At 45.4% G+C, this 23669-nt stretch overlaps 1 protein-coding gene across 6 annotated transcripts in view; it reads left to right on the forward strand.

The window, feature by feature from the left end:
* The window catches only part of LOC146830264 (acetylserotonin O-methyltransferase-like), an 856304-nt gene that overhangs the window by 158487 nt on the left and 674148 nt on the right, over positions 1–23669 (forward strand). For 2 of the 6 annotated variants that reach the window (XM_085604464.1, XM_085604466.1), the window contains exon 1: positions 700–792. The exons of the other annotated variants lie outside the window; for them this stretch is intronic. In XM_085604464.1, coding sequence (XP_085460590.1) covers positions 721–792 — 72 coding nt within the window. In that variant the 5' untranslated portion in view covers positions 700–720. Of the gene's footprint in view, positions 1–699; positions 793–23669 lie in introns of those variants that run through there. 6 annotated transcript variants of the gene reach the window in all.

Here is a 23669-nt window from a genome sequence, read left to right on the forward strand (position 1 = left end):
GACTGCTAGGAGGGCAGGGATGGCACGTAGGTTCGGGTCCATGTCTGTTCGTCGCGTCCAGCTGCTCCTTGCGTGTGTCGTCCTGATTTCCCGGCAGTTTTTGGCAGCCGGTAAATATTTTCCGTGCGGGATGACGTCGGTTCGAATCGTACTTCCTGGTTCGTGAAACGTAGGCTGGATGCGTACCGACGTCACGTCGGCGCCTTTCAGGATCGGAATTGTGTTTTGTTTCTGTTCGGTCGGTGTTTTGTTCGATTCGTACGGAAATGGTGTTTCCGTATGAATCGTACTTGCATTTTAGGATGGATTTCGCACCGGGTACGAGTCGGACGGAGAAAAGGCTCCGTCCGACGGTTCGTACCCGGTTTTTACCGGATCGGAATTGGCACCTCTATTGTTCTGCTGGTGTTCGGGACAGACTTTTGGAAGACTCTTGCAAATCTCTTTATTCTCTTATCTTAACGAGACTAAAAAATACACAAAAGAAATCTATGACGTGAAGTGGTATCTTGAGAAACTCTCAGCCCATTTTCTGCAAATATTTTGTATTTCCTGGAACAGGCTTGAACCCGAATCTGTTTACATTAGACAGGTCTCCGCGATGGCATCACAGGAGTGAAGTGAGCTTCTCATTTACAGACCTGGTGAATGAGTAATGGAGTCGCGCATTTATTCAACGATTTAAAAGGGCAGCCATAGGTAAGCTCGTCAAGGGACAACATGGACTCTGCGGAAGAACTCCAATATCCTAAGCAACTGCTTGCATACAGAGATGGCTACATGATCTCCAAGGTAGGAAACGCAGAAATGATCATAACATGGCAAACTGGGCAACATCATATCAGTAGCAGAACAATATAAATACAAATGAGATGAGAATCATGTTTCAAAGTAAGGGTATATTTAAACGTAATGGATTCAAGGCCACGTAGATGAGACAAAATGAGAAAGCAAAGCACCGCAACATGTTGGGTCGGCATTTAAAGTTGGCGGAGAGGTACTCCGTCACTGAGGGGGGCAGGAGATCTCTCCGGTTTGTGATGGAGACTCTTGGTCAGGCCCCCTGCATTGCTGATTTCAGTTGAATCGCCAGGACTCAAGTACACAATGTGGCTGACTCCGGTAGGGATGTGCAGTGCTGTGGCAGTGGGTGATGTAACGCCCCATTATGCCAGCAGCTGACTGGAACAGGTCTATTTTGCAGTGAAGGGGGAGATACACACAAGCACACACATCATATACACACAGTGCAGATATGCAGAGTGTATAAGGCTATTACAAAAGTGCAGTGTAGGGAGACTCACAGGAGACGTAGCCTAAAGTGGGTCATCTCTGCTCCCCTCCTCGCTCGACAATAGTAATAAAAGGAATAATGTCCCCTGTGCATCTGCATGTATGATTTATCCCATGCTCTTCTTTAGTGAGCATTATATACAAAACACATATTACAGCAGAGGCAGAACACAATGCCGTTGTGTGATGAAGTGCAGTTGAAGTGGATGGGGTTCCAGAAAAATCTCATGAAAAATGTAATCTGTATTTTGGGAAAAAAGATGGGATTTGATCTTTCCCATGCAGAAATACATACCTGAGTCTGCATTTATTATTACACTTGAACTAAATAACATGTTCTATGGAGCCCCTTTTTTTTTTTTCTTTCACGTTCATGGTATAAATATATTGCATATTCTGATGTTCAACATAATCTGCCATGTAGCACCAGGAAAGTACCATTAAGTGTGGGAAGGGGTCGTGATTGAGAGGAGGAGCCTCGATTGGGCTTTCTGTAAGTCTGCAGGCTTGGCTCATATGCTCTTGTGCAGCAACGATACAGAAAAGAATAAGAAAACACCCAGATTACAATAGGTTACACTGGAGAACAATAATTGGGCTTTCGGATTACAGTAGCATTTTCACCAGTCATCTGATTTTAGAATGTAATCTGTGAGACAAGAAGCATTCAGGCTCATGCATCAACCACAAAACCGGTCGCAAACGGGCAGATTCTCAGAATCTGCCCCTTTGCGACCAGTATTTTTGCATTTGGGATGCATCATCCCAAATGCAAAAATCGCTATTGAAGGAATCTCAAAATAGCAATTCCTTAAATAGCGATTGCATTTAAGGAATCCCTAATTGAGATTCCTTAAATGCAATGCATGAAAGTTTAAAAAATAGCGATTTCGCTTCACTTCATGGTAATTTGTTAAAACTTAGAAAAATTCACTTATTTGCATTTTTCTAAGTTTCACGTTGCGCACACACATGCCCTTAGAGCATGTGTGTATGCAACATGTGTGCAGAGTTCAATTACATGGGTGCAATAGGGTGTCATTTTGACTCCCTTGCACCCTAGAAATTGCGGAAGCAATTTGCGAGTACCTACTGGTACTCGCAAATTGCTCCCGCAATCTCCAATGCATTCCTATGAGCCTGGAGGCCCATAGGAATGAATGGGAAGCCATTCATTAATTGCGACTCGCAATTTGTGAGTCGCAATTAATGAATGTTAAGGATTCGCTATTTTAATAGCGATTCCTACATGCATAGGCTTTTGCGAGTCCTTAATTGCGAGTCCTTAATATTCGCACTTAAGGACTTGCAAAAGCTTTTCTTGATGCATGTGCCAGATTATTTTTTAAAGTTAGTTTAGGAGCACTGTGGTTCTAATGAAGTGTGAAAAGGTTTAAGAACTCTGGCCATTATAAGAAAGACTTTGTCCCAGATTTACAAACATTTTACACTGTGTTTGCGTCACAAAAGTGATGCAAAGCAGCTCAAAATGTTTTTTGTTGTTGTTTACTTGACAGCGCAAAACATTTGCACTGGAAAGTCGCCTAAAAGTAACGCAACTCAGGGCTAAGCACTGCTTTGCATATCTTAGCGTTGAGGGTGCATTACATGGGTGTTACATGGGCATTCCTGTGCTACCACCCATTCTTTTTGGCGCAAACCCTACCTATCAACAATAGCAGACAGGGTTTTACATAAAAAATCGAAAACACCTAGAAGCAGATGTTAAAAGGAGTAATGTTTTCATTACTTCTTTCTTTTCCGACTTTCCATGTGTGCTATACTGTAAAGCACGCATACAAAGTAGGAAAAGTTTTTAACGTTTTTTAGCCAGAGTATATTGTAATAAAAGGGAAGTCTTCCCTCACAAAACCTATGCTACACTCATGCACACACCCTTGCACTTGTGTGCAAAACTGTGTGCGTGGTGCTCAGCAGCAAAAGTATGCGCTAGCACTAGTTAGAAGGTAGGATAGTGCCAAACTTCTGTAGATATGGTTCCCTCCTGATCCCTACCTGTCACGCAATGCAGAACAGCATTTGTGGCTGCTGAGCTGTGTTGGGTGACATTTTTGTAAATCTGTTTCCGGATTTATTTTGTACTGTGGCCATAATGTGTCTTTGAAGCAGTGAGATGAGTTTCTTTGAATATAAAGTAAAGAAAAAATTGATGCTATTTAGTTTCCAGTGTTCTGAATCTATTTTCATGATGAAGTAATTATTTGCAGTTTTACACCTGTGTGTTTCACCAACTGAACTCAACTGCTGTGAGTCTGAACAGCTTTTGTGTGTCCCCTTCTAGCATTCAACAACCACAACAAGCATACTTTACACACACGCACACACATACATGCCCACAACCACACACACACAACCACACATACAACCACACACACACACACACACATATACAACCACACAGACACACACACGCACAACCACACAGACACATACACACACACAACCACACACACACACACAATCACACACACAATAACACACAAACACACACAACCACAACTACACCCAACCACAATCACACACAACCACAACCACACACAACCACACACACACACACACAACCACACAAACACACCCACAACCACCCCCACACCCCCACAACCACACACACACACCCACAACCACACACACAACCACACACACAACCACACACACGCATAACCACACACACATAACCACACACACACACAACCACACACACACAACCACAATCACACACAACCACACACAAACAACCACACACAACCATACACACACACACAACCACACACAACCACACAACAACCACACACACAACCATACACACATGCACAAATACACACACACCCACAACCACACACACACAACCACACACACAATAACACACAACCACACACACAACCACAACTACACACAACCACACACAACCATACCCACACACAACCACACTCACACAACCACAACCACACACAAACAACCACACACAACCATACACACAACCACACACAAACCACACACAACTACACACACAACCACCCACACCCACACACACAATCACACACACACAACCACACACACATAACTACAATCACACACAACCACAACCACACACAACCACACAAAACCACAACCACACACACACAACCACACACCCACCACCCACACACACACACACAACCACACACTCACAACCACCCCCACACACTCCCACACACTCACAACCACCCCCACACACCCCCACACACACACAACCACACACACACACACCTGACCGCACACACACACCCCACCCACACACAACCACAAGCACACACACAACCACACACACAACCACAACCACACACACAACCACAACTACACACACAACCACAACTACACACAACCACAAGCACACACACACACAACCACACACAACCACAACCACACACACACACACACACACACACAACCACACACACAAAACAACAAACACAACCACAACCACTCACACACACAACCACACACAACCACACACACACAACCACACACACAACCACACATACACACAACCAAACACACACAACCACACACACAATAACACACAACCACACACACAACCACAACTACACACAACCACAAAACCACACACAACCATACCCACACACACACACACAACCACACTCACACAACCACAATCACACACAACCACAACCACACACAAACAACCACAAACAACCACACACACAACCACACACACACAACCACACACACATAACTGCAATCACACACAACCACAACCACACACAACCACACACAACCACAACCACACACACACAACCACGCACCCACCACACACACACACACACAACCACACACTCACAACCACCCCACACACCCCCACACACTCACAGCCACCCCCACACACCCCCCACTCACACAACCACACACACACCCCCCGACCCCACACACACACACCCCACCCACACACAACCACAAGCACACACACACACACAACCACACATACAACCACACACACAACCACAACTACACACACAACCACACACACAAAACCACAACCACAACCACTCACACACACAACCACACACAACTAAAACCACACACAACCACAGCCACACACACAACCACACACACACAACCACACACAACCACACCCACATACAACCACAAACATACCAACACACACACAACCACACACATAACCACACACACATACAATAACACACACACAACCACAACTACACACATAACCACAAGTACACACACAGCCACACCAACACACAACCACAACCACACCCACACAACCACACACACAACGACAAACATTCACAACCGCAACCACACACACACACAGAACTACACACACAGAACCACACACACAACCACACATGCAACTACAACCACATGCAACCACAACCACACACAACCACACACACACCCACAACCACACACGGCCACACCCACACACAGCCACACACACAACCACAAGCACACACACACAACCACACACAAACACACACAACCACACACACACAGCCACACACAACCACAACCACACACAACCACAGCCACACACACACACACACACACAACCACACCCACACCCACACACAACCACAAACACACAACCACAAACACACAACCACACACACACAACTGCACACACACAACCAAACACACACAACCACAATCACACACACAACCACACACACACACGGAGCCACACACACAACCACAACTACACACACAACCACAAGCATAACCACAAACACACACACAACCACACACACACACACAACATCACACACACACACAACATCACACACACACACACAACCACAAACAAGCACACACACAAGCACACACACAACCACACACAACCACACACACAACCACAAACACACCCACACACAACCACAAACACACAACCACACACACACAACTGCACACACACAACCACACACACACAACCACAATCACACACACAACCACACACACACGGAGCCACACACACACAACCACAACTACACACACAACCACAAACATAACCACAAACACACACACAACCACACAACTATACACACACACACAACCACAAGCACAGAACACCACAATCACACACAAGCACACACACAACCACACACACAACCACACACACAACCACACACACAACCACACACACACCTCCATGCACACCCCCTCCACACACACACAACCACAACCACACACAACCACACACACAACCACACACACACACACACAACCACCCACACACCCACAACCACACAAACCCACAACCACAAGCACACACAACCACACACACACAACTACAATCACACAAAACCACAACCACACACAACCACACACACAACTGCACACACACACAACCACAACCATACACACACAACCACAACCACACACACACCCACAACCACACACACACCCACAACCACACACACACAACTACAATCACAAACAACCACAACCACACACACAACCACACACACAACCACACACAACCACAGCCACACACACACAACAGTTGCATAACAAAATACTTATAAGGTCCCAAAAGCGAGACCTATTGGCTATGCCAATGCTTGTTATTCTTTGATGTACATCCCTGCGCTGTCAATTTCTTCTTTGTTTTATCACTTCTTGGTTTTTGCTTTTGTTTAAGTTGGATGCTGCTATTTTGATCTTCACCATTGCTTGTCTCACATGACTCAGTATGTGTGTATTATGGCAGCTATTTGTGAAAAAATGCAATAAAACAGTTTCTAAAAAACCGGACCTCTTCACTCTTAGTTCATAGGCTAGTTTTTGCATTTCCTGTACAGGCATAGCACTGAGACACTCTTCTGAGTAGCTCTGCGCTTTGGACATTTTTCATTCAACCCTACATTTATCAATTCAATTAAATTCTTTGTCTTTGTCTTCATTCAATCTTCCAAAGGAAGATCATAAAGGATACACGAAAAAGATAATATAATAAAAACAGAAATCTTAAACACATCTGTAATAAGAAACCTTTGATATCTTGCATTTAAAAGAATAAAAGTGCTTAGTTCTTAGTTCAAAAGCTCAAGATGAGAATAGCAGCATGATAGGAAATTTAAAGTGCATAGATCATTATTCACATCATGATATGAAACCAACAATTTATGATATAAATACATTTCAATTCAATTCAATAACACTTTATTTCGGCCAGTATGGCCACAAAACCAAGTACACTGGTACACAGTATGAATACATTCATGGATAAAACATTAGGTAAAAGAAAAAGGCTAGCATCTTAAATCATATGTATGTACACGGAAGTATTGCCTGTCCAATCCATCAAACTCTTCAAGGTGACTAAACTGCATGCACATTGAGAGTGAACATTATCGCAATCTGTCTTACTATTTCCAATTACAATTACAAGTTAAGACATTAAAAAGAATAATAGACAACCACATTTATTGTGAGTCTGTCAGCAAATGTGACCAAAACAGTACATACAGCTCGTAGAATGTATTAAAGTGCTTGTGCATGTACGGCTAAATTGTGCTTAGCAGTCTCAGCAATATATTCTATTTAGCGTGTATCGACCATTCAGGCGGTTTAGTAATAAAGTGCTGAAGTGTGTCATTAAACTATAAACATTATCCTACACCCAAATTGTCCAAGTCATCATGTGCTTGGAAGCAGTGAATCAACGTGCTGATTGACTTGTACGTCCTTATGCTGTACATCCTATTTATAACAAGAACATCAGCAGAATAACACTATATAAGAGTAGATAACATTTCATAAAATTACATAGAATGTACTGCTCTATAAAGTTGTATCCATTATTTGTCACAGTGCAGTAGGGGTCATCTTTAAAAGTGCTCTACGTGTGCACCACAAGGAGAACAGGAAACCTGCAACCGAAAAACCTATGTGTAGGCTGGCGTTATATTTTAGGATCCTAAAGGCTTCTGAGCAAGACCTGGTTCCCAGATTTCTACAGATCTGGACCAGGCATCGTTTTCTAGCTTTCTTGTACCAAGGGCAAAAGAAAAGTACACTGCTTCTCAACTCCATTATTGCATGCCGGGCAGTCCACACATTGTGAACCTACCCATTTGGACATAAAGGCACGCAAAGGGAGTACCCCATGCCTGAATTGTAAGTATAGCTTCCTAGCAGCAGCCGACTTGATATCATCCAAAGCCGGCTCTAGTCTACACTGCTCTTTAATTTCTAGGAACGCTATAGTACGCCTACCTGTTGTGTGGCGCCCTTCTGTCAGGGTCAGTTTATGCTCCCAATAGTGATCCTTTAACTCCTTCCTTGACACAGTGGGACATGTTTTTTCTGGGCTAATCCACATATTACCCCCTCCCATGGTCATAAACGTGTATCGTATGAAGGATAACCATGGTAGTTTTCCTGACCGTGGTAAATTCATCACCTCTTTTAGTTTTTCTCTAAAACTAGCCAGCTCTGGGGTGATCCATAGACGACGCCAAAAAAAGAGGGGTCTAAGAGCAACTACCTCTGTGATCACCTCTGCAATTGGTCTGACCCCCAGGTTTAATCTGAGCGGTATAAGGGGAGAACTACGGGAGAGGCCAAATAGTTGTCTAACAAAAGAATGTTCAGCCTGCGTGAGACTGTCAGAGTGACAGTGATCCCAGACTTCAGCTCAGTAAACAGCTGCTCCTCTAGCTTGGGTCTTATATATTTCCAATGCCGGGCCTACTGGTTTATGACAAGAGTTTCAGAATACTTTGGTCAGACTCCGCGTTGACTGTGCTAGCTTTAGACTAGATTTTTTGATTTGATCCCCCAGTCCATTTTATGGGTGGTTGTTAAGCCGAGATACTCAATAAACAGTACCCTTTCTAGTGGTCTGCCATCCCTGCATGGTTTTGATCGGGTATAATTTCCTGAGTTTAAACACCATGTACTTCGTTTTTTGTGAGTTGATCTGTAGTCCCCTTTCTTTACAGAAAAGGTCAAATCTGTTGAGGTTCTTCTGTATGCCCATGGGAGTTTTAGACAATTAAAAAGTATCATCGGCAAACATCATTGCCTGGATTTTATGAGTCGTCAGTTTGGGTGCATCTAAGTCTTGTTCTGAAAGTAGAAATTCTATTCGCCCATTTATGAAAAGACAGAAGAGGGTTGGAGCAAGGAAACATCCCTGTCGAACTCCTTTTTCCACTGGGAGAGGTGTGGTGAGTTCCCCAAGTTTACCAAACCGTAGTTGGGTAAAATTTCCTTTGTGTAACCGCCTCAGGATTTGGCACAAATATACCGAAACTCCTAACCCGTGGAGAATACCCCACAACTTGTCTCTCGGTACCGAGTCAGAATGCAGATTTCAGGTCTACAAATATTAGATAGAGGCTCGCACCCTCAATACACACGCTCTTCCAATGTAATAGTTGTAGCCTGAAAATCTGATCCAAAATGGACATTTTCTCTCTAAACGCTGCCTGTAACGGGCTCAGAACATTTTGCTCTTCCATCCAGCTCTAGAGGCGACCCAGCAGCACTCGTACAACATTTTTTAGGCTAATATTGATGAGGCTGATTGGCCTATAATTAGAGGGAAGCAGGGGAGAGACTTTTGTAAAGACAGGGATGATTTCCGCACCAGCCCAGGCTGCGGGAATTGCCATGCCTTGTAAAATTGAATTGAATAGGGTCCATAGGTATGGGGCCTAGATGTTAGGTTCACTGTGATAAAGGTCCCTGGGTATTTTGTCTAGCCCGGGTGGCTTTTGCTGGGGCAATTTTACTCAAGGCGTCAGTTATCTCTTTAAGGGTTATCATTGGGATATCTTGGTTAGTGCTGTCAACAGGGGCGTTATCCTGGAGGGGACGATAGTCATTATCCTTTCTACCATCCTCTGTTTCAACCCTCAAGTAGAGGGACTCAAAGTGATCCTTCCACAAGTCTGCCCCTAAATTAGAAGCTATAGCTGAATTCCCATTGGCACTGCCAGTGTTAATTGTGTTAAGTGTGTCCTCATGTGAAGACAAACTTAAGACAGACTTAAGACAGACTTAAGACAAACTTAAGACAAACTTAAGACAGACAAAAGACAGACTTAAGACAGACTTAAGTTAGGATTTTGTCTTAATTTTGTCTTAAGTCTGTTTTAAGTCTATCTTAAGTCTGTCTTAAGTCTGTCTTAAGTTTGTATTAAGTCTGTCTTAAGTCTGTCTTAAGTCTGTCTTAAGTCTGTCTTAAGTTTGCCTTCAGACAAACTTAAGACAAAATCCTAACTTTTGTGAATACCAAAAGTAGTAAGTTTAGGATTTTGTCTTAAGTTAGTTCTGTGAATCGGCCCCAACCTTTATTGAAAGCTATCCTAGTGGTAGCTATAGAGACCAGCCTTCAGTCTAACTCTTGAAGGAATGTAAAGCAGCTTGTTTTACCAGTCTATAATCTCTTGAATGACCAAATGAAAGGGTACCACACCAGGTATATATATAAAATATATGTATTTATTTCTAAACACACCCCCCTAGTCTCTTTATGAGGCTAGAGTTCGAAGTACTTAAGTTACAAGTCAGCATTCAACAGTAAAAGCACAAATACACGTTTGGGCCCTAGGGGCATACCAAACCATATACCAATAAAGTGGTATAAGAACCACGACTGAACTAGACACAAGGCCTAGAGCCTGTAGAAGTGCTTGGACTACAAGGAACCACCCAGTGACACACTGGGTGTCCCCTGTGTCACACTGTAGTGACACAGGGGACACAAGGGGGACGCGTGCAGTGTGAGAACACAGCCGCGATTCGCCATTAACTTCTATGGGGAAAGTCGCGGTTGGAAATTAAGAGTTTAAGGACACTTAGAGGACGACTACAAGCAAACCCTTTTGGACTTAGAGGTGTCTAGGGCCAACACCCACGGGAGCACCGGAGTATTCGAGTTACCTCACATAGGGGTCAAATGGTGTTGGGTCGCAGCGTTGTTTTCAATGGAAGCTGGCAAAGAATTGCTGCTGCCGTGAAGAGGATAAGTGTCCGAAGAGTTCCAAGCCTGGATCCAGGATGGAAGGAACCTGAAAGCAGAGGGGGCAGAGTCTATGTCACTTACCAGTGACCAGGGGCACGATAGTCCACTGCCCACAGGTGTTGGGTGCTTCAGGTGAGTTGATGGGTGTCTTGACTCTTCAGCCACGAGGTCCAGGAGGTGTCGATGACAACCAGGAGCTGGATTCACGCTGTACCACAAACTCTGTCTAGTGCTGCAGTGTTGGCGACCGGATTGGACCCAACAAGCCTTGGCAACGGCAGGTCACTTGGAAACAGAGAAAGGAATTTGGTGCAGACCAGCAAGGTCTGGGGGACTCACCCAGCAAGGGTAAGTCAGGGCACATCTGGAGCAACCAGAAAAGCCCAATCAAAAGTGGAGTTGCCTTCGTGGGGACCCACTAGCCAACAAGCTAGCGATCGCGATGGAGTCTCGAGCAGTCACACTGGAAACTGGCCCATCGGTCACTCGTGGAGTGGAGGCCAGAGATCTTCGGTACTGTAGATGCACAAGGCTGGGGCTACTCGGAGCCCAAAGCACAACTTCGAGGAAAACCAGGAAGATGATGGACTGGCAAAAGAAAACGGTGTCCAGGGGTCACAGTTCCAGATCACCCACGATAGCCACCATCCTCAGCTTTGCTGTGGACTCAGGGTAGCATCGGGGAAGTCTGGAAATCCACCTCTGGTGATGCAAAGACTTCAGCGTCTGGTGGAAGCTTCAGAGTTGCAGACCGGACAGTTGCTTCTTTGGTGCCTGCCAAGCAGGAGAGTCACTCCTTGACGCCAAGGGAGATTTCTTCAGTCTACTAGTCGAAATAGAAATTCGAAGGTCCAGGATATATTTTGCAGAGTTTCGTCCAGGGTATTTTTAAGTCTCAAGTACTGGGTTCCCATACTTATACTAAGTTTGGGGGTTGGACATACTCTAGGGACCCACCTATGGGAGGGTTTGGAAAGAGGGGTGGTTACACCCATTTCCTTTGTCCAGTTTCGTGCCAGAGCCAGGGCAGGTAGCCCCTGCAACCGGTTTGAACTGGACTATGCACAGGGGCACCAAATGTGTCCCCAGTGCAGGACTTCAAAGCACCAGAGAGTGCTCCCGCCCAGCCCCAATACACTTCTGCCTGTCTGGGGAGGTGGTTACACCTCCCTGGGACAGGACACCTATTGTCCAGGCCTCCCCTGTCAGAGTCTCGGTCAGCAGCAGGAGGCCAGACCCATGTCTGTGGCATCCATTTTGTGATGCCAGGGCTTTAGAAAGTCTTTACCGGGTAGATAGACCAGTGTGAACATGTCTTTCCCTCTAGAAGGGTGGAATGCTACCCCTGCCGCCAGAACTGGCGGGGGGGTAGTATTCCGAAGTGTTTGACACCAAACATGACATATTACCGTGCAGCCAGTCGAAAGTTAGCATTTACCGCGAGGTTATAATGCACTTAAGAGTATATGGTCAGGCTGAACCACAAACAGCATCAGAGGAGGTACTCCGAACGCTGCAAAGGGGCTCTGCTCATGCAGGGGCACCCTCTCACATAAAAACCAAGCACTCTGCCTTCAGGATTGTTAAGACTTGCCATAGGAGTGACTTATAAGTTTTATATGTGTGTGCAATGGTAGTGATATAGATAGCCTATACCACTGTAAGGGGTGCATGCACCTCCTTACCCAGGCTGCAGTAGCAGACCTGTGGTGTCATTTTGGAGTGCTTCCCAGGGGTGGCATAATACATGCTTCAGCCCCTGGTAGGCCTCTGAGGTACCTATGCCCTAGGTACATAGTATACCATTTACTAGGGGCTTATAAGGCACTCCAGAATCCAATTAGAGATATACCTAATGTACATGGAAACCCTTTTAGAGAGGAAGCAGCTAGGCTGGGGTCCTGATTAGCTGGGCCACAGCCAGACTATGGTCGAAAAACAGTGAAGCACCAGCAAAAAGGGGGGGTACCCATGTGAAGCAGATCCCATCTCCTACACGAGTTACTTCCCTCCTGACCACATTCGATCTCTTGCAGATCTCGTCCCCTCCCGGGCACACGCTCCAATTTTGAGCCTCCCCTATTTGAATGTTTTTCACCAGTTGCTCATCCTCATGGTGGAATTCCTCCAGCCTGTAACTTGCAGGTTCAAGTCAGTCTACACCCTCCAGAGCACTAAACCTATTAGTTGTTTGGATGTTAAAATATTGTTGCCTAGACCAATCATGGGCTGGATAAATTAGATGGTTGGTCTGATGAGGTGTGATCTCGTCCCATCCATTTACCCTTCTGGTTTGACGGGGTCCCCCTGGAGGATAGAAATAACCTAACGGTAGGGTCATTATGGACCCCTCCTGTCTCCAAATGTTTCTGTTTAAAATTGCTCTTACTAGCTGTGGATTTCTAAAATGTATAACAATGCAATCCCCCTGTCTGTCCTTAGGTCTCCAGCCCACCCAATTTACTCTTCAATGTGTTACCATCTCTCCTGCTTCCTCGTATGGGAATTGCTTCTGACTATTTAGACAAATAGCCAAAACATTTGTTTTTTAATTCCTGGTGCAATTCGCTGCACCCCCCTCCCCAACTCCGGTACTCCTGACAAGAAGGTAACATAAGGAGTTGATGCAGGTGGTAAGTTAATGCATGGCAGGGGCAGATTCAATTCTGGGCTTTTGTTAGATCCTGCCCCTCCCGTTGACTGGACTCTTGCCCTGATCTAGTATTGGGCACTTTACACTATTGGTAGACAAACTGGCTTGGTTCAAAACATTACTAACAGTAGGACCATTCTGTACTAGTGGGGTGTCCTGCTTGTTTGGACTAAGTGCAGCCGACCTTCTTGATCTCTGTCCACTCTTACTGCCCCATTTGTTGCCCCACAATTGCCTACATGAGTCTCAGACAGCGCTGCAAACTTTTCTACCCTTTCAGTCAGCAGTTTGAGCTCGTCCTTTACAATGGCCCTAGCCTGAATTTGCAAATCCACCACTAAGTTTGTAACCCAAGTTGGTTGGTCAGGCAGCATTTCTGTGTGGCTAGAGAGGCTTACCACTCCCGTGGCTATGTTTGCTGTGGCATCATTCATTTCCTTCTTGCGTATTGACCCCACTTTAACAGCTGCTTTGTGCTTTCCTCTTCTAGCTTGGCGTGTTGAACCAGCCCCCCTTAACAAATCATTATTGGGGGAGTCATCTAAAGTTATCTGTGGCATGGAGGTATCAGTGACCAAAATTTCTGAGTGCTGCATTATATTCAGGTCTATCAGGGGAAAATCCATATGTGGAGCATGTTATTATTATTATTATTATAATCTTTATTCAGCATAAAAAAATGTGTCCATAAAAGAAACACGTTCATTAGCACCACAGTACAACACAAAAATCAACATCTATTAAAAAGGCAAACGGGTCAATCAGGGCACAATTAAGACATATGGGACAATGTCACAGATTTCATGAGATATTAAAACACATTAAAAACATTAAAAAAGGCTAACTGCTCGCTGTACTAACTTATGTGCAAAATAATAAGAGATCTTCCGCTTTTATGTTCCCCTAGTATTTCTTAGCTTTAGAGCGGATCTTAAAAAGTTCGAAACACAAGATAATGTAAAAGTATCAGTGGACAATTTTTTAAAAAGCAAAGCCACTCGGGCCTGTTTAAAACAATATTTCCTTAAAAGCCCCTTAAGAAACGTTCTAAGGAATGAGTAATACAGACACAGGAGGACAAAATGAAGGGTATCCGGTGGAGACCTGTTGTCGCAGCCACAGGGCCCTTTTTGTACTGAGGGTGCCGTATACCCTGCAGGTACAGCCAATAAGTGGTGCTGCAAGTCCAGCCTAAACCGTGTGATTAAAAATCTATTGTGTGCACTGGCAATAACAGTTAAGTACGCTTCTATCCTTTGTGTCGTCATGACTGTAATTTCTACCCGAGGGCTTTTTCGATTCATTTTCTCCCTTTGAGCCCCAGTGAATTAAAAAAAATGATCTTTAATGATCACTTTGTCCCGTGAGCTCACCCTGTCCGGGTGAGAGAACAGCTCTGCCCGGCCCAGCATGGAAAAAGAATCCTTTACATACTTCAACCACAGGATTTTTACCACATGATCCAAGGCGAGGCAGTCCTGGATTACTTTCCTGTTAAAACCGGTCTCCTCATTGGTTCACATGTTCACCCAGCACAGGAGGGGTTTAACCGCCACCAGGTCAGAAATATATTTGGACCCCAACTCCTCATGAACAATGAACAAGGGAGTACTTTGGGTAGCTCTCAGGAGCTGCCTAAGATACCTGTTTTCTTCACTTTGTAGTTCACTTGTCCTGGTGAAACCCCACACTTCACTTCCATATACAATTTTAGGATCATCCTAAGTGACCACTTGCTTATCCTATGAGCAAAGGATGCAACTGCTCCATTGGACGTTATCAACTCTAGACACTTGCTCTCCACTAGCTGTTTAAAGCTCAGTTTTTTGTCAACAGAATGCCTAGATATGAAAAGGCTGGCACTTTGCACAAAATATCTGTACCGACTGCATAGATGTTCGCCTTCCTACTCCTTTTACCTAGATCCATAATGTAAGATTTTGTTAGATTAGGAGTCAAATCCAAATCTTTCATAAACCTCACAAACCCATCTAATAGGTTCTGCAGGACCTTCGGCATGCCAGCAAGGAGGACCGCATCATCCACGTAAAGTAGAACGGGGACTGGTCTTGAGCCTACTTTGGGGGTGTCTACTTTGGGTGCCTAGACTCAGTACTGGGACCTTTATCCAAAACAGGTAAGTAATTACGTTTTCATAAATTATACGATTTTTAAAGAATATTTAAAGTTTGCAGAAACTTGACACCGAAGAAATTTCACAGAAAAACAGTCAATGATTTCCTACGTGAGAAAATTGGGTTACTGGTAAATACAGTTTGAATATTTTTCAGAGTCAGTGCTGGGCACCAAGATCCAGCACTGGGAGCTCACCTAGTAGCAGGTGAGTATTTTCTTTTTCGTTACTCGGCTGATTTTTGGTGAATATTTTAAGTTTTGTAAATTCCACACTTAGAAGAAATTTCAGAACAAACCAGTCAATGTTACCCTATGGAGAAAATTGAGTTATCGATTTAAAGGTAAGTACTCTACTGGTAGAGTTAAGGTTCTGGGCATAGACTCAGGGGTCTGCTAGGGTCAGGTAGGTACAGTAGTTACACCCTCAGCGGCGCAGGGGCGGCAGGGTGCAGAGAGAGTTAGGCCCATTGTTATCCTATGGGAGGCAGGGGGGCCTTGGTTGGTGGCTGCTGACTAGCAGGCCACGGGGCTGTGGGAGCTTGGCTCCTGCTCACTTGCTCAGGGCAAATGGGGAAGTTGATAGGTACAAAGGTTACACTGCCAGGGCCACTCGGGCGGCTGGGTGCAGGGTGCTTTTGAGCCTTCGGGCGCTCAATTGATTTCAAAGGGAAAGCTCCAGTTTAGAAAAAGACTGCAAGCTCAAGGACGAAGAATCTTCAGGTGCCACCACCACTTCGAGAGGTAAGTTGGGTAGTTGGAGGATAGGTAGGTACCCAGGAGTTGGGCACAGGGGGCCGCAGGGTGCCAGAGGCAGGGGTGCCTTTTGGTGTCGGGAAATCTTAGCCTCTGTTGATCGTGGTTGGGGGGTACCTGGTTCTGAGGCTGCAGGCATCATCAGGAGCGTCGAGGGAAGTCCTTGGGTGCCGGACTCACGGTCATAGTTGCCATGGGGTCGTCCTCGTGGTCTTTGTTCACTCCGGCACAGGCCAGGCTTGGCGGGTGCAGAGTGGGAAGGGTTCGCGGTTACGGGCTGATGCCAGGGATTAGAAGCAGATTTTGAGTAGAGCCTCTATTCATGAGAGTCTCAGGTGCTCAGAGCCAATAGGTAGCCAGGTCCTCCGGGGTTCGAGAGGTTGCTGGCCACAAGAGATGCCGGGTTGGAGCAGGAGCAGGTTCGAGGGTCAACAGGCCGGTAAGGCTGGGGCCAAAGCAGTTGGTGTCTTCCTCTTCTTAGCAGCTGCAGGGCAGGTCTTCTTTCTTCTTGCTCTTCTCTGTATTTTGGAATCTGTAATCTGGGGAAGGAAGGTTCAGGGTGCCCCTAAATACTAGATTTAGGAGTGTTACAGGTAGGTAAAGGGCAGGGACCAATGGGTCCCTGACCTGGGGTGGGTACACCCCCTGTTCTGCCACTCTCCTGTGGGAGGGGGGGCAGTAGCCTAGTCCTGATTGGGTAAGGCCTCCCATCTTCAAGATGGCGAGCGCCCGGAGATGTGCTTCACCTCGCCTCCCCCACCTGAGATGTGGGGTTGGCAGGCTGGCACATCCCCTGTCCTTATTCGGGGTTTCCGGCCAGGCTTCCCGCCAGAGTGGGGGTTGCAAGTGGCCTGGGGAAGCTCACAGAGGCGGCATGCCTTTGAAGCTTCCCCTGTCCATCCTGGGGGAGGAGACCTAGCACCTCACCCAGGATGTGCATTGTTGCAGACCCAGGAGAGCAGGGCATCTCCTACCCAGGGTCCAGCAACATGTCTGCTGTGTGGCAGCCTAGGCAGCCTCTCAGACCAGACATGGATTGTAGGTTAGGTTTCAGGGGGCATCTCTAAAATGCCCTCTGTGGTGCTTGGTACATTAAATCCCACACTGGCATCAGTGTGGGTTTAATGTGCTGAGAAGTTTGATACCAGACTTCTCAGTCTTCAGTGTTGCCATTATGGTGCTGTGGAGTTCGTGTTTGACGAGCTCTCACCTACACTGCCCTGGCTGATGTATGCCAGGGCAGTGTAGGTGTTGGGCATGACACACAGGGATGTGTGCCATGTCGACTCTTTGTTTTGTCTGGTACCCAGACACTCAGCCTGCAAGGGCAGTGTGTGTGTGTTAGGGTACAGGGTCTCTAAGGATGGCACAATGGGTGCTGCAGCCCTTAGAGGCCTTCCCTGGTCACAAGGCCCTGGGTTCCTAGGGTACCATTTACCAGGGGCTGACATCTGGCCAGTGTTTGCCAATTTGGAGGTTTTTGTTTAGGGAAGGAACATAGGCCCTGGGCACCTGATTGGCAGGAGTCCAGGGCACACTCAGTCAAAGTACATTCAGCAATTCAGCAAAAACTAGGGGCATACCATTCAAGAAAGATGGCACTTTCTCACAACTGCCCGGTTAAGTTCTGCTTCTTTATAAACCCAAATTGAGCACCAGAAAACCACATACTCCATGCCTAACTCCTGGTCCAGGGAAAAATCTGGGTTTGAGGGAGGAATGCCTAATAACCGGCAGCAGAATGTATTCTCTTCCATCTGCATAATGTCAGCATCCCTGAATCCCCAACTACTCATTCTAAAAGTTAATATTAGCAAATATTTCTGATTATATATCTCCAGGATCAGTGCAATAGGTTTTTTGCCAATGGACAAGGTGAGCAAAGAAGTAATGCCTACTGCTCGAGTATTGTGAATTATCCTATTTTTGATACAAGTTGACCAAGTACACCCATCGTCAAACTCCAAACACAGGTATGAAAGCAAATTTACCCTGTCTAATTTTTTACCACCAATATTTAAGGTACGAGTTTTTGTATTTCTGGGGCCACATACCATTGTAAATGTTTTTGGAAGATTAGTCTGCAGGTCCAGGTCTCTCATAAATCTAACATAGGCAAAAATATGGCTCTTAAGGCTGTTGGCCATCCTTGCCAGGAGAACCGCATCATTATTGTATAAAAACACCAGCACAGCCTTTTGCACCACATATGGAACGTCCACCCTGACAGATACCAGTGTTCTATCCAAATCATTTGTATAGAGAAGAAAAAGGACCGGGGCAAGTATAAATCCCTGGAGCAATCCACACTCAGCTCTGAAATGTTCTGTGCATTCACCAGCGTTACCAAACCTTATAGATGCTGTAAGATCATAGTGTAGGAGTCTTAAGAATGAAACCAACCATCCATCAACACCCTTGCTCTCTAAAATAGACCACGGCTTCAATATACATACATAATCAAAGTCACTTGACAAATCCATAAACACCAGATGAGTAGAGACACCCTGGGCATATTTATATTTTGCCACAATTAGATGGAGATTAAGGCACTGTTCAATAGTTCCAAGCCCCTTTCTGAACCCATACTGACTTGGGGCGAGCATGTTATTTTTATTTATACAGATGAGGCGACGGTCCAAAACTACTCTCCCAATGATTCTGGCTGCGGAGTCTAAAATAGATATCGGGTGATAACACTGTACGACATGCACATTTCTTTTTTCAAAAGTAGGTATAATTGTTCAACATGGGCACACTAGAACAACAGAAACAGTTGAATACACAGGTGAGAACAGGGGTCCAAAACCCCAGGTCCTCCCTGAATAAATCAAGGGGGCCACCCCCTTGGGTTTTTCACCCCAGGAAGCAGAGGGTTGAGTAACTGGACACTGCTGATGCAAGGTTAGTGACTGATTCTCTGCCCCTCATATACCCTCATATGTGATCCTTCCTACTTCCTTCTGTCTAGTGGCCAAATAAGTTTGCTGAACAATGGGGAAGCGCAACTGTGTGGATAAGAAAGAATTATTAACCCAAAAACCGACGCCTAATGCCCAACCCACTTCGATTGATGGAATGCTGCAGAGAACAATAGGGCAGTGGCAACCGAAATCGAAGTGACCGAGAGACAGTTATCCTTACCTCCAAATATGGATTTTCTCTTGATACCGCCCAATATCCCTTATTGACGTGACAGCGAAGGTATTGGGAAGAGTGGTATTGAATAGGTTGGCGGAGTGGGCAGACTCCAATCTACAGTCCCGGCCCCTTCTTAGACAGGCTGCCAAAATCACTTTAAGCACCTATTCCTCTCTAAAATCAAGTTTTGGGCAAAAGGAATTCGCCATCTGCACTTCTTCAACGGCCCTGTTGTCAGTAGCATACATCCCAGAGAAGTGTGCAAGCCAGACCTCTGCTATAATATGAACTGTAACTTTGTATTGGGTTGTCAGAGGGGGTAAAACTGATCGCACTGCATAACAGAAGGCTTGAGGATCTTAAAGTTGGCAAGCTCTAGCTATAGTCTCCCATTTCTCCTCCTACATGGCCAATTTAATTTTCTTCAATGCCTGCTGTTAAATCTCTCTGCTGGCTATGATAGCACATTGGTCTCTAGGGGACTGCTGTAAAGCCCAACACAAGGATTTATTTGCCACTCTACACTCTTTGTCAAACCAGGATTTAAAATTAAGACGTGGCTGGACAGTAGGTCTTTAATCCACTTTACTCATAGATATACTAGCATATCTACACAGTCACTGATACAAGTACATACTCTACCATACAACCTCGCTCAGACTCACTTACTCACTGATGCAGCCACTAACATACCCATTCGCTCACCCATACAACTACACATGCCCACTCACTCCTTAAACACCCACTTACCAACCCATCCATGCACCCATATAATAACTTATGTGCCTTATCACTCATGTGCCCTGTCACTCACCTATACAGACATTTATATACCTGCTCAGTCACTCATTCAGCCACTCATGCACTCTATCATTCACAGTTTATAGCCACTCACACACCAACTCACTCACCCATACAGATACTGGCAGAGCCACTCACATACTCATACACCCACTGACTCACCCACTTGCTCATCCACACAAAAACTCACACACTTACTCACGCATGTTTACAGTCTCTCACATGGCCACTCACTCTTGTATACGCCACATACACACCCACTCGCTCACCCATATAGAAACTCCCACAGCCAGTTACTTTAGTATAAATGTTTAACACTCAGTAACTTTTCGAAAACAGAGAGGAGTGTGCCTAACGGCTAGGACGGTCGTCTTTGAATCTGGGGAACTGGGTTTGAGTCTCTGCAATGACTTTCCACATCCTGTGATTCTGGGCAAATCACTTAATCTCCCCATGCCTAACAAAAAAAATGAATGTGTCCTCATGTAATGCAACCGGTGCTATGTAAAGCGCTCTAATACCCGATTTGGGTCAAGTTTTTGCTATATAAAACTCTGTAAAAAAAAAACCTCACAATGAATGAATGATATCATCAGTGATGTAATCAGTAATGCCATTTGAGATGTCATCAGTGATGTCATTTGAGATGTCATAAGTAATGTTATGAGTAATGTCACTGACTCTGTCATGAGTGATGTAATATGTGAGGTCATAGGTAATGCATTGCAGGGCGTAAGTCATAATTAGCTCAGCTAGCTGAGCTAAATGTAACTGCTGATTTTCTCTGGTTTTATAAGAGTCAAATGTCAGGCTAAGTATAACGTACATGTAACCTTTGTTTTTTTTAGTGAATCCATAGTCTGAGTTAAATATTATTAACCGGACGTGAGGAAGGATGTATTGAAAGACCATTTCCTTATCAGGGGGAATGTTACTTTTTCATATTGACATGTCTAGATGCATACATGGAATTAACTGAATAATATTTAACTCAGACTACCAAATCTCATAATTGCGGAACACATGGAAGGTCCAGTTAAGAATTTTTAAATCAAGACTGGGAACTATTCAACAAAGTATTCGTTTTTGACGCTGAGACATGACACAAGAAGTAAGAGTTCGCAGGAGTTTGCGATTGGCGTAGAGGATGCAGACAGTAGACGCCGAGTAGCCGTGAGGAGCAATTGCCGTTACCTTCGGGGACGTTGCTGGTTACCCTCGGGGGACAGTGCTGGTTCTCATCCTTTAGCACAGTCCCTGCTGAGAGGCTGCCCTGGTATGGAGGTGGAGGTTGCTGGGTGAGTGCAGCTACCGACTTTCGGGGGCCACGGAGAGTGCACCACAGGCAGCCCGCAGAGGCAACCCGGTCAGTTTCAGGTGCAGCCTGCGGTGCGCCTGGTTGGCCCCACTCACCATCGGCCCTCCAGTGCTCCAGTGCTCCATTGCTCCAGTGCTCTGGGACTCCAATGTAGGAGTCAGTCTATCAGATCATTGGTCTTCATTTCATCAGGGGTCTGGTCTGGCCTGATCCCTGTACCCTCACCTACATTTTTACTGATATCGGCATCAGCAACAGCTTCAGCAACAACTTAACCCAGGTTCAGGCAGAAGTTTGTCCAGCTGAGTTGTGCCGTGTAGGTGTAGGCACCCCTGTATCGGATTGCATGTGTGCTGCACTGTTGTATTGTGCTCCGCCAGCATTGCCAGAATCCCATCCATTGTTGCAGGTGTTAAGCAGGGGGTTGAGCCTATAATAAGCCTACATTTAGACTGCATTTAGACAGCAGCTAGCCTGCACCTGGCCTGTATACATTTGGGGGAGTCCAGCAAGAAGGGCGGTGGAGACCTGGTTGACCGAGAGCAGCTGAGTTTTCTGCCTGTATAAAAGAGAGGAGTAGGGACGACGGGGGTCCCCTGAAGGGATCCATCTCCCTGGTGGTATGAGATGGTGTATCTCCTGGGGCTGATATTAATTGTGAAGAAAAGCATTGCAGTGTGACGGGTGCGAGAGAACCAGTAGCTCGGCAGTGATATTGGGATCAGTAAGAGGGGCGTCATTTTTGGTCTATTAACAAAATGCCCTCCAGGTGCTTTTGCTCTGGTCACTCAATCGCGCCCTCAGGGTCCTCATTAGAGTCACCTGGGTCTGTCCCTGGCCTACCAGGACTTACCTCTAACCACTCTAGTTCTCCAACATTGATAAAGACTTTCAGGCGGAAGAAGCCCAGAGCTCGCCTGTCCCACCTGGAATCTCATCCCTCCATGTTTTCCATGTTCACAAAGGATTTGAGGAGTACAACATTAAAAAATAAGGAATCAGTAATGGCCCTAGGTGCTGCTGACGTGGAAATAGTAAGCATATGTACTGCTCTCCCTGAGTCGACAGTTTCGCATCACCTCAAGTTCTCCAAATCGAACACACTTGTATCAACCCCTCCAATTCATCCTACTGATGATCGTATTTTATCTTTAGAAGCTGAAAAAACTGAAACTGAAATGGGAATGGAAATGGATGAATGTGTTTTATTTATAAAAGTCGGAAAGACCGGAATGGAAATGGATATGGACTTGGATGATGAAAAGGTTAAACATAAGCCAAATTTTGTTGATGGTATTTAGCCGTTGTCTGAACCTTTGGTACAACGGAACATATGATCTTGGCTGTTATAACTAGCCCCTTGAAAGTTGTAAAGCCACCACCAGATCTCTTACCTGTTCAAGAGAGCCCACGAGAGACCCAGATTGATAATAGCAGTTTTGATCATGAGGATTTGGAGGATTTTACACTCCTGGACATTGTCACACATATGGAAAAAAATCAAGAAATTAAGGCTAAGCTAAAAATGCAGTGTGTGCCAGGTGTCTCAAAATTAGCTTTGA

This window comes from Triturus cristatus, chromosome 5_1, assembly GCF_964204655.1.
Source record: "Triturus cristatus chromosome 5_1, aTriCri1.1, whole genome shotgun sequence".
Taxonomy (NCBI): Eukaryota; Metazoa; Chordata; class Amphibia; order Caudata; family Salamandridae; genus Triturus; species Triturus cristatus.